Genomic DNA, 16,763 nt, shown 5'->3' with positions numbered 1-16,763 from the left:
CGGTCCTTGTATGTTTATAATCTAAGCCATAGAAAGTGGCATGCAGTCCCCACTTCTAATCTCAGCCAAAGAAAGTCACATGCAGTTCTCATTTCTAATATCAGCTAAAGAAGGCGACATGCGGTCCCTACATACTTCTAATCTCAGTATGAAAAAACAAAAGAGAAAGGTGACATTTGACAACTATTCTTCGCAGAACGTTTACAAAGAACGAAAAAAACGAAAAACACAACTTGTTATGCAATCTGGCCCCACGGTGCCCGTTTCTTCAAATCCTGCCTTTTGAGTGGCAAAAGGCTTGATTTTTCAAAGGAGAGCAAAGTTGTTTCCGGCGATTCTCACTCCTTTGTTTTCGCTTCTTTTGTCCGCTCAGAAATAAAGAGAATGAGGAGTTTTGTTGAATGAGAACAAAGTGCATATACTGACTTATAGTCCCAACCTACTTCTAATCTCAGCCAAAGAAGGTGGGAAAAACAACAAACTTACCTGCTTCAGGCAATGAGTTGCTTCAAGCGAAAGGCAACTTGTTCAGAAGGCGACAACAGTCACTAGGTATGTTCTCTTTCTTCTTCATCTTGTTTTGATTAAAACTACGGAATTAGTTCATATGGTTTGAACTGATTCAACTGGTTCAAAATAGTTCCTCTCTTTCTTGTTCTTCTTGTTGTCCAACGTGGATCAATTCCTCCTTCCCTTTCCTCTTCTTTCTCACGAGAGGGTTTTCTAAGGATTCTTGGTGAACGTAAAATTAGCCAATCCATGAAAAATCCTGACCTTGTAGATATTTGAAGGTATCAACCAATCAAGAATAGCTTGTACATTCTCGACATCAGCTTTAATTCTTGGTGTTGGCACTACAAAACCCAAAAATATTGCACTTGGGCTCACAAAAGTGCAATTTTCAAATTGATACAAAGCTTTCATTTCGAATAACCCTCATTGAAGATGATATTCATGTTTTTCATTGGATCGAATATACACAAATAACATCAAAATGACAAAATATACGACAATAAATCTGCTTATGAAGGGTAGTAATGCTTGTGTCATAGCTACATTGAAGGTTCTTGGCGCATTGGTTAATCCACCATTCATAGAGTTAATCCTTCATCTTGAATGCCATGTTCCAATTTTATCCTGGCCGGAAATGAATTTGGTATTAGCCACTCATCAAATCAACCTTCGAGAATATGGTTGATCCTGCCATCAAGCCTTAAAATTCGAAACCAACACTTGGTAGTGTTCTTGTTGATAAATCGGTTGTCTATGCACATCCTCCAACTTTTATCCTTTTTGGGTGATAACAAAGTAGGTGCTGCACATGGACTGAGATTCTCCTAAATAAATTGCCTATTCAACAATTCTTCACTTTGAAACATTGTTTGCTTAGTAGGGTTCATCTGGTAGGCTGGCAGGTTCGATAAAACCTATCACGACACCAAGCCAATTGCGTGTTGGATGTCCCTCGTTGGTGGCATTTTCTTCGGTAACACGTCTAGGCCCAAATCTGAAAATTCAGATAAGATCTCCCTGATGTATTGTTGCTGCTCAGGCATTTGATCTTGATGCTCTATCAGAAGCTCACGACCAACCGAAGAAAATACAACCCCTTGGACATGGCCAGCTTCTTCAAATGGTTGCATCACTAAAATCTTTGAACGTAGCCTTTGGCCATAGTATTTCGCCTTTCAGTCATATAACCACGACGACCCAAAAAAGAATGAGTCTACATGTATCTGTATTATATAATCTTCTCAATGAAAAAGTAAACAGGCATCAAGACCTTACCGAAATAGAAGTATGAGTAACCAAGCTACTCGATATGGCTTTGAGAGCTTCTTGACCTATAACCATGGTTTTAAATTTCGACTGAAATTCGAAATCTGAAATTTCGGTTTCGCAAATTTCGGCTGAAATTTACTTTTTGCCAAAATTTCAGTAGTTTTTGCCGAAATTTCGGTTTCGGCTATGTCCGAAACCGAAACTGAAAATTTAAAAGAATCAACCAACTTTTGTCAATTATCATCATACAATTACGGCCCTGGCGATTCCACCATTGTATGAAAGATATTGGTTTATAACTAATCTTTCAGTTTCTCTTCTTTAAAAGCTACGAAAATTCTCCTAATAATAAGATCGATGTCCGCAAGTCCTTCAAGGATATCATCTTCTTGAGATTCTTCCGGTTCTTCGGGCAGATTTTCATCTTGTTTCTCTTCTTTAGCTTGTTCTCCTTCGCAAAAATGAATATGCTTTGATTGTCAAACAACTGCAAATTATCCTCAGTCTCCACATTTGGCAGATTCTCGATCTTTTTTTTTATGCAATTGGGTATCCCCACCCCATTTAGAGCAGGACTATTCCCTATGGATGCACCCAATCACCCATAAACCACGTGCATCAAGTAAGCCTGGGGGAGTTGAACTTGCGTCGCTAGGGAGCAAACCCACAACGCCAGCCAACGTGCCAGCCCCGTACAGGTTAGATTAGTAACAACAAACTTCGTTTTGAGCCAGTGGCCACAGGTACTGCCTTCGGGTGTTTTCTTGAAACATCGGCATACTCATGGGAGCGTTTCGTGTTGTACATGTGGTGGCGGAGATACTTTTGTTAGTAGGCTCCCAGGCTTGAGAAGCGAACCCTTTAAACTGTGGTCGCATGAGTTGTGCTTCAATTTTTAGGGCTAATTGATAAGCTCGCCTACTCCAAACCAAGGAAGCAGGATTCTTCCTTGGGAGTGGGGAACCGCGATTTCCTAGTTCACGAATCCGAAACAGGAATCTTCTCGAATCCCCAACATCTGGGAATCCCGGTTCGGACTAGCCGGAAACCCGATTCCCACTTTTGGGAATCGTGATTTATGATTCCCCGGAAACGTGATTCCCACTTTTAGGAACCGCGGTTTAATGTTATGTGAAACCTGATTTTCTGGCGATTCTCCGGAGATTCCTTGGCGATTCCCAACTCTTCAACAACTCCCGGCGAATCTCCGGTAGACTCTCCAGCGACTCTCCGATGACTTCAGGATTCCCGCTTCCGACCATTCCGGGAGTCTTCGATTCCCGTTTCGATTCCCGCTCTGACAATCTTGCTCCAAACAACCTAATTGTCAACAACTCCCTTCAAAACTCTATTCTCAAACCTTTCTTGTAATGAGAGACAATTTGTCTTTCATCTTCAACGATTTGGCTTTGAATATTGAGTTCATTGAACCTCTCTGCATATTATTCCATTCACATAGTTCCTATTTGAAATAAAAATAGTCGTTTGAAAATATTCTCTTCATAATCTGGTGACAAATATTTCTCAAAGAATTTCAGCTTCGCCTCTTCTGAATTTGTGATAGGAGATAAGCCAGTCTAGGCTATAATTGCTTTTCCACACTCCACCAAATCTAGGCTTGTCATCCGAGACATCATGCCACTCAAAATAATCATCCAATGATGTCATCCAATCCAAGAAAGCATAAGGCTAGCTTCCCATGAAATTCCGCCACATCAGTATGTACCAAGGTTGCCAGAGCGAGAAGCAAAGCAGGAGGCGTGAAGGGTCGGAGAATTTTTTTAATAGTTAAATATTTAAAAATTTTAAAAATATTAAAAATTACTAAAGAATATAAGAAATAATTATATAAACCAAATATTAAAAAAATACTTATTATTAAAAGATCCAACATTTACTTAAAGGAAAATCACTATGAAATGCCTGGGCTGACCAGTTTGTTGACTAGTGCCTGACAAGAAGAAAAAATTAAGAAACCAAATTATGAGATTTATTTTACCAGACTTTTGAGATTTAATAATGTTTGGACATGATAGAATTTATGAATTTTTAAAATTTGAAAAATAACCCATCGTTTGGAATTTAAGATTTTGACCCGACCCGTTTTTTCGAATTTTGCACTAGAACTGGAAAGTTGACTTTTTATCCTTTTAGATTTGGGTCTTGAAGGTATTTTTAATAGATTCAAATGGAAGTTATTCCCTTATTTACATGTAAATCTTAAGTACTTAAATGACTATATATGTAAATACTAAGAAGATGACTAGCAATAGACAAGGAGGGTAGATAGGAAACGTGCTTCCCATAGAGTGGGATATGCATTTCCCATAGAGTGGGAATCGAATTTCCCGTAGAATGGGAATCGTGTTTCCCACATTTCTGAAACAAGATTCCCAAAAATCGGGGAATCGAGAAGATTCCCGTTCGGAATCGATTTTCAGAGAATCGAGATTTCCCATTCTGAGTAGAGATTCCTGCTTCCTTGGTATGTACTCACTTGCTAATGTCATCAAATGGGCATGCATATCCTTTCTGAATAAACCTCTAGAAATTGCCCATAAGGTCACATGCCATAAGAGGATATGTGATGCAGCACCGTGAAGAAAATTGAGGAAAGGGGAGAGAAATAGACGAAAGGGAATAGAATTAGACGAATAGGGGAAGAAGAGACGAAAATAACCTGAAGAAGAGACGAAATTAAGGAGAAGTAGAAGAAGAATATGAGTAGAAGAGAAGAGAGAGAAGAATAGAAATCTGGGGGCGAAGCTCTCAATCAATTCAATTAATCATCAAAGTTTAAAATAAGCTGTAAAGAGGCCTATAAATAGGCAATTAACAACCCAAAAGATAGAAACCTACTAAAATAAGAATTCCTAAAACTAACATGAAAAATAAAATCCTAGAAACTAATAACATGGAAAATAAAATCCTAGAAATTAAGTAATGCAGAAATAAATCCTAATATCTGCATCATTCCCCCCACTTGAAAAGAACTCGCCCTCGAGTTCAAATCCACCTGGGTCAAAGATGTAAACAATCCACTGAAGTAATAGAACGCGTAATCCGGCAGAAGCAATCATCATGTCTAAAGCTCGAGACAATCGGGAGAAGCATCTACAAGGTCGGCGGAAGAAGAGGAAAGAAAGTGCCCACGTAGACTCCTAAATACGCGAACCTCTCCTGACAAGTAATGAAGCAGGAAAAATGGCAACGTACTCCTCCTGAATCGGCATGATAGCAGGAGGTAGTATCAAGCTATGATCAGCATCAAGATGGTCATCTTGTGCACTGAAATCGGTGGGCTCGACCTCCATAATCATCTCGATCGGGACATCTACTGGAGAAGCAATGCTATCAGTGTGCTCATGTAATGAGATGGAATCAGCATCCTCAATGATCAGCTCGTGCTGTGTATGCGCTGGTAATGCCTCAACGAGCTGATCACGCAGCTCGGACTCAGGCAATTGATCAGCCTCAAGTGGATCTGCCTCAGAAGAGTGAAGCTCTCTCTAGATGATCGGCAATCGGTGCGGCAGAAATCTCAGAAGTATCATGCGCAACAATGTCGATATCAGCAATCAACTGAGTCTCTAACTCTGGATCGTCCATCTCAGAGTCTGAATCTGATGGAATCAAAGGCTCAACATCAATAATCTCATCAATACTAGCATCTGGACCCGGAAAAATAACAGTAACGGATAAGACGGATGAAGTAGTGGAGCGGCTCTGCAAATCTGACTCACGAATGTGACGCTCTAAATTCACAGCTTCAATTTTAGCTTCGCATGCACGACGGGCTGCAGCTTTTCTCTCACTGCGGGCTGCGGCTTCTTGTTCACGGCGAGCTGCTTCTTCTCGTCGAGCAGCTGCACGCATCAATTGTCTTTCATACTAATATGCTCGTATTGCATAAATACCCATAAACTCATCACGAACACTCTCCCATCGATAGAAAAAAGAACTGCGATGACGGTCCGTGATTCGATTGATCCATAACCTCTTGGCTTGTCGTACAGTTTCTCTAGCTCGGTAGATGGTCACTCGGTAATCATAGCCGTAGTACTCATGATATGCATCCAAAGCATTAATCCACAGTAGACATACAGTCTCATAATAACTATAGGGAGTGCGGTCTTGGAAATTGTCGTACCCGTCAAAATATGGAACATAGGGCGGAGCCATTGGGATCGGCGTCGAAACTGAAATCAACTATCTGATCTATCTGGCATGTTGAAAGAAGCACTACGTCTGTCGCGGATCTAAAATCGGATGAGTGAAAGTTGATGATCGGAAGAAGGGCGTGATCAACGGCCGAGATTGCTCCTGAATCTGGGCTAATGGTTGCTGTCCGTTGTTGAAAATATGCTGGATACGCTCTAAAAGTTGTCACGAACAACTTTTATGTTGAATTTCGAGCGGAAATTGATCGAATGAAGAGAGAGTATGGAAGAGGGGAGAGAAAAAGAAAATTCCATCTCTTTTTTTCTTTTTTCTTTTTTTTTTTTGGGGTGGGGGGGGAGGTGCCTACTGTAAAAGAGGGGGGTTAAATTGGTTTGTACTAATTGGATGGAGGTGTTTGAAGGAATATGGGGGGTGAGATATAACACCGTTTTTTTTCTTCACTTGAAAGACTCACGTGAAAATGTAAGTAAAAATAGGGGGGTTGCCCAAGGAAAGAAGGGGGGGTCGGAGAGTAGTGAAACACTTAATATAAGGGGGGTGCCCAAGGGGACTAAAGGGGGGATAGAATTTATGATGGAACTTTTCCAAAGAAATGAAAATATTGCCTTGGAATGGTAACATATTAGGCAAGTTATCCGGCCTACTTTCACACAGCTACCAAGAATAGTTGTTACCTTTTTTTACTATTGCCTTTTTACCTCAATAAATAAGGTAAGCATAAAGTAAACAATATCGTACCTTATCAGTAACTTGCCTATATTGGAAACCTGCTATGCAGTAACTCTTGATTGCATGTCAGTTGCTTATCCTCCAAGTAAGTGTATGGTGATGTGGCAAGGCAACTTGCTTTTCTTGTTATTTTTTTCACTACCCCACAGATAAACGTGACTGCACTTCCCAAGTTGAGGCCGACTACTTCACCTGGTGGTCCCTACCACCCATGGATTAGTATGGCCTGCACGCTACCACACCACTTTAAGGCTTTGGTGATATCACCCCTTCAAAAAGAATACCAATCCAACACATTATCTGGTCTAAAATCAAGGACATAGGTGCTGCTGAAACAGAGTCTGGCTGGGTGGTTATTGAACAGAATGAAATTGCTGCTGTAGGGTTCAAAAAAACAAAAGAAGGTTCAAGGGGCTATTTCTCTTAAGAGCATAAGCTACTTTGGGCTGCAACTATGGGCTTCGTATGGGTAAGTGGTAGAGAATAGGGACCAATTTTGGTTTTAAAACAGAGTGGGTTTGGGGGTTTGTATAAATCTACAAGACTAACAGGTTTTGGTGGAGGGATTTAGAATCTATTTAAATTGAAGGTTGGAATAGAAAGGTTCGGGTGATATAGTGGGGCTTGTTTTAGGGTTTATAGATGGATGGCAAAGAGGTGGCTGGCTATGGGATTAAAACTACCGCGTGGTTAGGCTGGGTGTAAGAGGCAATCAAGACGGCAAAAGGCTTTTAGGTTGGGAAATACGAGGGTACTGTGTATTAGAGGTGGTGAAAGGGTTCTAGTGTTGGGGCTAGGGAAGAGGACTGTTGAGTTTTGAAGATGATGAACGAACCTGAATTTAAGGGCGATTCGCGGCTCGATCTTCGGAAACCAATCTTCGAAAACTTGGATCTTTAACTTTGATACCAAATTGATGCAGCACCGTGAAGAAAAATTGAGGAAAGGGGAGAGAAATAGACGAAAGGAGATAGAATTATACGAATAGGGAAAGAAGATGTTAGAAAAATCAATGTGCAGATCTGTAATTTAGGTTTCAAGATTACCTTGTAACCTTTTAATCTCGCAACTTTGGATCTGTTCTTCTATCTTGATCCCTCTAGCAAGTATGTCAGAAACAATCAACTGGATCTCATTCACTTGATCCATAATAGATTTACTATCCACCATCTGATATCGAAAATATTTTCCAATAAGATGTTTCTTAGAACCCGCTGCTTCGACTGGGTATTTCTGCTCTAGAGTTTCCCACAACTCTTTTGCAGACCCAATTCTAAAAAAACAAATCAAACAATTGATTACTGAGACAACTCAGTATATGTCCTTTACAGAGATAATTATCTCTTTTCCTTTTTTCAGAGAGATGGGTTCTTGCAGGTTCTTCCTCATTAGGTGACGGTTCAGGATCATTCAAGATATAGTCTAGGTTTAGAAAGGTTAGAAAGAATCGCATCTTTTCTTGCCATCTACCGAAATCCAATCCGTCAAATTTTTCAGGTCTTTCGATTTGGGAAGCCATGATGATTAATTTCTAGTAATTTAAATCCCAAAAATTACAGATCACATATCGAAAAGATTTGTCTTAAGATCATTAGAAAAATCGATGTGCAAATCTGTAACTTAGGATTCAAGATTACCTCGTAACCTTTTAATCTCGCAACTTTGAAATCAGAAATCGACAGTAGCTATTTACTGCAAGAATTAAATGTAAGCAAATAAACAAAGTTGTTAGATCACTTATCGAGTTGAGGCACGAAGGGTCTTCGCTGTCCTTAAGACAAATCTCGCCCCTACTATGATGAATCAACGGTGCAATGGGCTTCACGGCGTATGTCTCCAGGATACAACAACTCTTGCTCCAAGGGTGTGCACTCACGCAACCCGGATGCCTATCAAACTCACTTATATGTGCCAGAAAGCCTTGATCAGATAATCTTGGGGAAAACCAGAAACAGAAAGAGACATAGAGAAGAGAATCAGGAAGGTTTTTCCGCTAAGGATACCTTTCTGTTATCTCTAAATCCCGTTTTATAGAAAAACAAGAGGCACGTATTAGCGAAACGCTGCACCATCTAATGCGTGAGAGACGTTTCCTAAACGGCCACTAAATCACGTCGATACGGAATCTTAAACGGTAACAAAGAGTTTAAACAAAAATTAAAAAATATTTAAACCTTTAAAAGAAAAAGACAAAAAATAAACAAACGAAAAGAAAAATCCTTAGGCCCATGCGCCCGGCCGGCCGAGCCGGGCGGCGCGCGTGTGTGGTAAGACCAAAAGCCCGCCGGACCCAAGTAGGCGATCCGTGCGCGTAGGATCCCCATGACCTCTTGCTCATTCACAAGGCTAAGAGAGTGAAAGTATATATATGTCCACTCTCATCCTCTCACACTTCCCATCTAGGACTAAAGTTTTCTCATGACTTTAGTCCTTTTGGAGGGAAGCCAAAATACTTTGAATGAGATGCCCAAAAGCATAAAGCAAGTCCCAAAGAAGGACAAACATATAATGACTAAAAACACCCCATTGTAAGTTTGAATTACAAAAAGACTTTTTTCACATAAAAAGTCAACAGAAGAGACGAAATTAGGGAGAAGTAGAAGAAGAAGAGGAGAAGAGAGGGAAGAATAGAAATCTGGGGGAGAAGCTCTCAATCAATTCAATTAATCATCAAAGTTTAAAATAAGCTGTAAAGAGGCCTATAAATAGGCAATTAACAACCTAAAAGATAGAAACCTACTAAAATAAGAATTCCTAAAAATAACATGGAAAAAAAATCCTAATAACTAATAACATGGAAAATAAAATCCTAGAAACTAAATAATGCGGAAATAGATCCTAATATATGCATCAATATGTCTACGGCCCATAGTTAGGATTATCACACACCGTTCCCCTTATAGCAGATCCCATCTGTTGTGAGGCAGTTTGCTATTACCTTCTCCATCATGTTTTTCATTTACCCCCTATTTGGATACGTGGATTTCATAATCTAGGTTTTAAGTTTGAAAACGGAGTAAAATTCTGGATTTTACAATGGAAGTAGGTTGCAGATGAGGGGTTTAATTAAGAAATCCAAGTTTTAGAAATCTCTCCCCCATCCTGAGATTTCTAAAACCTGGAAACAGAGGTGATCTCCTACTCTCTCGCTCGACGGAAAGAAGAGTGAGAAATAAGAAAACGACTGACGGTCTCCTTCTTCTCTCGACTTCCATCCACGATTACGAGGAAATCCAAGATTCTAAAATCCACCTATCCAAACGGCCCCTTAGGGTTTTCCTTGGATAGCCCATTCATTCTTTCATCCGGCGCATGGCAATCATTGGACAACTTGTTACCATGCAGTTCCCTCTCTCTAGAATCTACCCATTCAGAGTGAGCTCTCATTTGACATACAATTTCTGTTCTTTTCTGTTTCCTTTTTTTTTAATGGTAGGACTTACAAATTATAACAATTATTTATCACGTTGGCCCTCTGACATTTGTGGGGAATATGATTTTCCACTTCATGGAGACATAGTGGTCAATAGGGCTTCGATACCAAATTGATATAGGATGACCAAATAAGAACAAACTTTTATGAGAATAGTAGAAAACTAACTCAATGATCTAGCATAAACAATAAGAACTGAGAAAATAAACAGAGATAAGATAGAATGAGGTGTCTCACAACATATAGGACTGACTAGAAAGTGTCCCACTGTTCTAGAAAGGGATCTTGATGGAGCCTCACCACCAATATAGAAAGGAATCACACTTAGTCAAAAGAAACTTAGAATTCTCTATGTTATGGAGCTTGTCCTCACTGCTATCATTGTCTTCACTGCTTTATGGAGCTTTACATACCATCCATAAAGTTCCATGCCTCCCCTAAGTAGATTCCTATTCAACTTACACCACTTCAAATCTATCTAGTAACAGACCTAATAGAATAAACAGCAGAAGGCTTATCAACAAACAAGCAGCTACTAATTGAGGAGAGACAAAATAAACGTCTATGACTACCATATGTGGGTTTCACTTATTTCTATATGGGCTGTGGGCTTAACTTAGCCACTTGAAACGCAGGTCTAGGCCTGTGGTTGTAAACATTTAGGGGCTACGACACTCCTATAAATAAAGTAATATGACATGAAAAGTTTCTGTGGTGGAGTTGGGCTCATTATATTTACAATTTTTTTATTATCAGATGCACTTCTCTTAATTTTCAAGGGAAAAGGCTGACAAATTTCACAATCAGATTCAATGATTTGATTCAACTGACCAACTCATTTTGATTTTCCGAGTTACTACTATAGTTTATTGCTATGCATAGTCACTATTGTCATTATTGAGATTTAATTCTTATTTTAGTTAATGAAAAGAGAAAACCAGTTTTCAGGTGCCCCAGACCTCTAAATTATGTCAAAAGCCTTAATTTAAGTCCTACAAATCGAAAATTAGAGATCTAATGATGCAGCATGGTGGATCTAAACATTAGTGTTTGGTGTTACCATGTAACTTTTGAAGCAGCCAAAAGAAAAAATTGGTAAGAGATTTCTTATCTTTTCTTTTTTGAATTCCAAAATTGATAAGAGATTCACCTCACGCACTATCGACTTCACTGACTTTTTCAAGGGAACAACCAAATCTACAGGCTGCGCTTGTGGAGCATCATCAAGGAAATCATCATCATCATCTTCCATGTGTGTACGAGGCTCCAAAAGAGGCAAATAAAATATTAAAAATGACCTCAATGACGTCACTGCAAGAGACCTTAGTCCGAAAGCTGAGAATAGAGGTTTCATCTCTATAGGGTATTCCTTAGTACTGTATTTGATAGAATCATTTTGTAAGAAATTTTCAGAAGCACTGCGTAGACTAGAGATGTAATCATTGGTCCATGATGCGCCAGCATCACAAACTGAAATTCCACCATCACTGAAATGTAACAGGTAAGAGTCATTAAAGCCATTCCAAAAATAAAAAATAAAACAGGTAAGTGTCACCACAGATGAAAGGAATGTTAATGAATAATGAACATTTCTACAAAAGGAATTGAAAAAATCAGCTAAGTTGCAAGTTGGTCAGAGAGCTGGTCACATAATGACTTAAAATACAAACAAAACCAGGTGCTCATTAATCATTACATGCCAACTTTCCAAGAAACTCATATTCAAGTCGGCCATTAAGGGAAGGCACTGAAGGCCCAAAATAAAGCATTAAAAGTATGCTCTAGACTTTCCCAACAAAGTGGATACTATTAATTCAATTGAGTATAGATTCATTTACCACTAGCATTGTTACATGGTTCCAATCTAGATGCTAAAAATTTCCAAAATTTGTTGCATGGTAAGTGAGAGACAAGTATAAAAAGGGATTGGGGAAGATATGCAGTATTCTCCAAAAAGAGTTGAAGATGGAAAGGAAAATTTATAAATACAAGGTATGATTGATAGTTCTACAATGTATGGATAATATCTAAGAATCCTAGTGCTCGTTATGAGGAATTACGCTTGCTTGAGACAAAAATAACTAGATCATAACCCCATTTTTTGTACTACTAAACAGAAAATGACACTGATCATTGACTAAATAACTTGGAAAATGCAACTTACACTCCTAGTAACAAGAGAGAAGTGAGATTGCCAACTTTGATGTGTAATGTGCATGCTTAAATACAAAGCAAAATGGAGATTTGACATAAAAATGTGGAGAGAGTAGAGACTCTATATGACAAGTTAACAATGGCATAAGACTAAGGAAGCAACAATATAACAAATATAAGCATGCCAACCACCACCACAGCATCCTAACACTGCATCTTGACGACCCTGCATAATGTTAGTAGCATCTCATTGGCTTATGATTTGAGAAGGAAAGTATAACTAGAAAGCTATGCTTGTGTTTCACTCTCTCAATGACAATGACTTGCAGTGCAAGATATATTCTTGGTCACTTACGAAGAAACCTTTCGGAGCTTTGGCTCGGATCCTTTGATTATCATCCATGCCCTTAGGGCCCAGCATTAAATGGGAAAATGGTAAGCATCAGCTGGAATCCAACTTACAAATTTGAAGAACAGGTATCTATGACGTTTTGTCACACGCTCGAAGTTTTTAGGAGGAAACAAGAGAGAGAGAGAGAGAGAGAGAGAGAGAGAGAGAGAGAGATGTCATCAATCTAGAGGGAGTATCAGCAAACCATGACACGGTCTAGATTGGAGATCACCCTTTCCAACAAATTCATAACTCAATTACCAAATAGTAAAAGCAAATCATTGGTCAAACCAAAATCGATAATAACCTAATACTTTTTATTCCCAAATGCATTGAAATAAAATTTCAAAAAACAAAGATCATCCACCGATTATTTTCAATCTTACTTAAGGAACACAGTCCCTTTATACTGAAGCATCTAATCCATAAAAAAATTAAGGCCCTGTTCGTTTGAGATTATGACAACCGACGGTGAACCCCCAAACTGATTATTGGGCTCAAATTACATTAATTTTGAGCCCAATAATCGGTTTGGAGGCTCACCATCGGTTATCATAATCTCAAACAAACAGGTCCTAAATATTCTTTGCTGACTCAATCTCAATTGGTCCATGAATTTATCACTTCCAATTAAATTTTCACTAACAAAACGTCAGACCAGCACTGAAGCATCAATGTGAGTGATTACACAAAAGAGCAATTAAATATCCATCCTGATCTGTAAGTGACATAATCCTATTGTATTCTCAATCATGGTTTGAAATTTTGGATTTGGTTTCAGTTTCAGCCTCAGCAGAAATTTCAGTTTCGGTGAAAATCTTATAATTTCGGCCGAAATTTTTTTAGGTTTTAAAACCATGTTTTCGATCTTACAAATAAAACCACCGGCCAAAGATCATCCATCAATTAATTACATGAAGAATCGAAACCCTCAATTAACCAATATCAAATATCCAATTTTGAAACAAATCCTTGTTGTCAAATGATCTAGTCTCGTGTTATTTTCAACCAGCTCAATGGAAAATCACGAATACCCAAATTCATACCAAACCAATCGGTGAGTGACCCAATCTCATTCAATTCTCAATCCTTCAAAACTAACATCACCAATACAAAGATCATCCCTCCACGTACTACTAATATCAGAGCATCAAGACTGTCGGATACCCCAATTGAGAACCAATTTTGAAACAAGCCCACAATGCCAAATGCGCTAATTTCATGTTATTTTCAATCTACTAAAAGAAACAGCACAAATCCCCAAGTGCATAAAAGAAAAAAACAACAACAAAAATGTCACGCCCACGTCACATCATGCAGATATTGTCTGGTTCTAGGTCGTAACCCTCCCCAGTTTTAAAACGCATCTACACAGGGAAAGAGGGGTCCACATATATAGCCCAGGAACTTTCTTTCTGCTTCCGATGTGGGATTCTACAATCCCCCCCCCCCGGCCTTAGGGCCCAGAGTCCTTGCTGCCACACGGGCCACACCTTACTAGAGGAGATACGGCTCTGATACCATTCTGTCACGCCGAGGTCACATCATGCAGATATTGTCTGGTTCTAGGTCGCAACCCTCCCCGGTTTTAAAACGCATCTACAGATGGAAAGAGGGGGTCTACATATATAGCCCAGGAATTGACTCTCCTTTTCCGATGTGGGATCTTTCAATCCACCAGGGATTCTACAATCCGGATTGTAGAATCCCACATCAGAAGCGGAGAGAATGTTCATGGGCTATATATGTGGACCCCTCCTGATACAATCCAAAAATTAGCAGGAAATTTTGAGAACAGCTACATTGGGAAGATTCACAAGTGGTAGTTTCACAAGTAGAAAATACAGAAAATTTCCATGAATATGGAACTATTTTTTGGTGGAAACTTGCAAGTTTACAGGATTGAGATATTGGAAACATGTGCTATGGGGGGGTGTTATGGGAAACTTGCAAGATTATGCAAACTTGAAGATTTGGGAAAATGCAATTTCCTATTCTCCTAATATTTTGTTTCCTAAAGTTGGCTTATCATTTTCTTAAGTAGTTTGTTTCCTAGATTTGATAGGCTATAGTTGCTTTTCTTATTTGTAGCTAGTTTTTAGCCTAGGAAAACCTTAGTGTTTTACATAGATATGCCAACATAAAGTTAGATACTTTTTAGAATTTGGAAATCTTTTCGAAATGTAATAAAAGGGATGGACGATTGGAGTTGGGGAAGTTTTTTTTGGGATTGAATAAAAATTCTACAACCACGTTTATGCATACGAGAGATTTGTCTTGCCTTTATCTTCTTGATCTTGATTGTGGATTGTTAGTTCTTGGGCTGCGCCACTCTTTCCATCATAGACGCGTTTTAAAACCGGGGACAGTTGCGACCTAGAACCGGACAATATCCGCACGATGTGACCGGGGCGTGACAAAAAAACAACAACGAAAGGGGTTTAATGAGTGTACCCGAATAAGAACCTAGAAGCAAACAGCCGATCACCCACTGACTATTTTCAATTTTACTGAAGGAACACACAGTCCCAATATACTGAAGCATCTAATACAGACAAATATTAAAAATTCATTGCCTAATCAATCTCAATTAGCCCATGAAATAATCACTCACAATTGAATTTTCACTAAAAGCACCCACACAAAGATCATCCCTCCACATACTACTAAATCATAGCATCAATACTTTCAATTACCCCTAACAGAAAACCCAATTTCCAAACAAACCCATGAAGCCAAATGACCTACTCTCATGTTATTTTCAATCTACTAAAAGAAAAGAAAAAAACACAAATTCCCAACTGTAAAACAACAAAAACAAAAGGGTTTTAAAAGATTTACCCAAATAAGAACCTCGAAGCGAAAGGCCGTCCTGTTGAAACAGAAGCAGCAGCAGCAGAAGCAGCAACAGTGGCTGAAAATAATCCGTAAGAGTGAAGAGCTTGGCTCGAAAAATTGGGATTTTTCTTCAATAGATCCAACAATAGAGCTATTCCAGCCATTTTCTCATAAGTGTTACAATCAAAGAAACTGAATGAATCTTGTTCTTAGAGAAATTTTCATGAGAGAATCATTGAAACTACGATAATCAGAAATCTGTGATATGGGATTTTGAAATTAGTTTGGATGTGGGGGAAAAGACTAAAAATTGGATTTTGTACAAGGGGATTTAAAACGGAGGAAGAGATGCGAATGAGGAGAAGGGTAATCTGTGATTAGGTGGTGAAGTTTTTTTGGATTCCCCAAAAGCTATCAACGGTTGAATTTGATTAGCCAGCAAAAGTACAAGTGATCCAAACCGTTTATTTCCTAAGTTTGGCTATGGTTGGCCATGGAGCACAATTCACTACTAGTCGACGATTTTAAAATGGAAAGAGTCATGGAGACCAATGAGAGAGCCCAGAATCGACCTTAAACCCAACGAAACCTTGGATTTCTCATACTTTAGGAATTTTTATTTTTTTTAAGAAACAAAAATCCCTAGATCCAAACATGCCCCAACCCTCCAACTTGTGGTCAAGAGAGATAAAAAAAAAAGGAAAATTATTAAAAAAATGTCAACATTTGCTGAAATTATGAATCAAGAGCAGAGTTCTCAAAATCACGAGAAAGGGGTGTCACGTCCTGTTAGAGGTGTTTTAGGACAAGAATACCCTTCTCTTTATTTTCCCTCCACCTTTTAGGAACGGATCCTAATGCACTTCACCAACCCTTTTAACTTTTTTATCTTCTTCTTCCCCAAGCTACTATCATTTCCAAACGGTAAAACTCCATTGCCATTAGAAAAAAAACCTCAATTAGTTCTCTTTATTTTGCTTTGGGTAATAAACATATGATCTGGTTGGTCCACTGTCCTCCATTTGCTTAGGTTTTACATGTTCTTTGTATGTTTTTTCTGTTTACAGTGATATGGTTTATTTTCATCCTCTTTACTATGCTCTCTTTGTTTGCTTTCATGTTTGTTTTGACCTCTCTCTGTTTTGCTCTCTCTCCCTAGAGGAAAACTCGAAGGGGGGTTTAGTCGTAAGGGATTCTGAAGGTTACGTGGACTTCGTTAAATGTCCATAAAGGATTTTGAAGGTTACGTGGACT

General features: G+C 38.8%; 1 protein-coding gene across 1 annotated transcript in view; it reads right to left on the bottom strand.

Moving 5' to 3' along the window:
- The window catches only part of LOC143863386 (uncharacterized), a 44,982-nt gene extending 28,862 nt beyond the window's left edge, over positions 1 to 16,120 (bottom strand). Inside the window, exons 1-2 of the mRNA XM_077374062.1 lie at positions 15,513 to 16,120; positions 11,277 to 11,613 (exon numbers count right to left, since the gene is read on the bottom strand). Coding sequence (XP_077230177.1) covers positions 11,277 to 11,613; positions 15,513 to 15,673 — 498 coding nt within the window. The 5' untranslated portion in view covers positions 15,674 to 16,120. The remainder of the gene's footprint in view (positions 1 to 11,276; positions 11,614 to 15,512) is intronic.
- Positions 16,121 to 16,763: the final 643 nt, after the last annotated feature.

This window comes from Tasmannia lanceolata, unplaced genomic scaffold (genome assembly GCF_043159265.1).
Source record: "Tasmannia lanceolata isolate RefF3 unplaced genomic scaffold, GAP_Taslan_0.1 ptg000003l, whole genome shotgun sequence".
Taxonomy (NCBI): domain Eukaryota; kingdom Viridiplantae; phylum Streptophyta; class Magnoliopsida; order Canellales; family Winteraceae; genus Tasmannia; species Tasmannia lanceolata.
The sequence above is the reverse complement of the archived record's forward strand: the minus strand, read 5'-3'. Positions and strand labels throughout refer to the sequence as shown.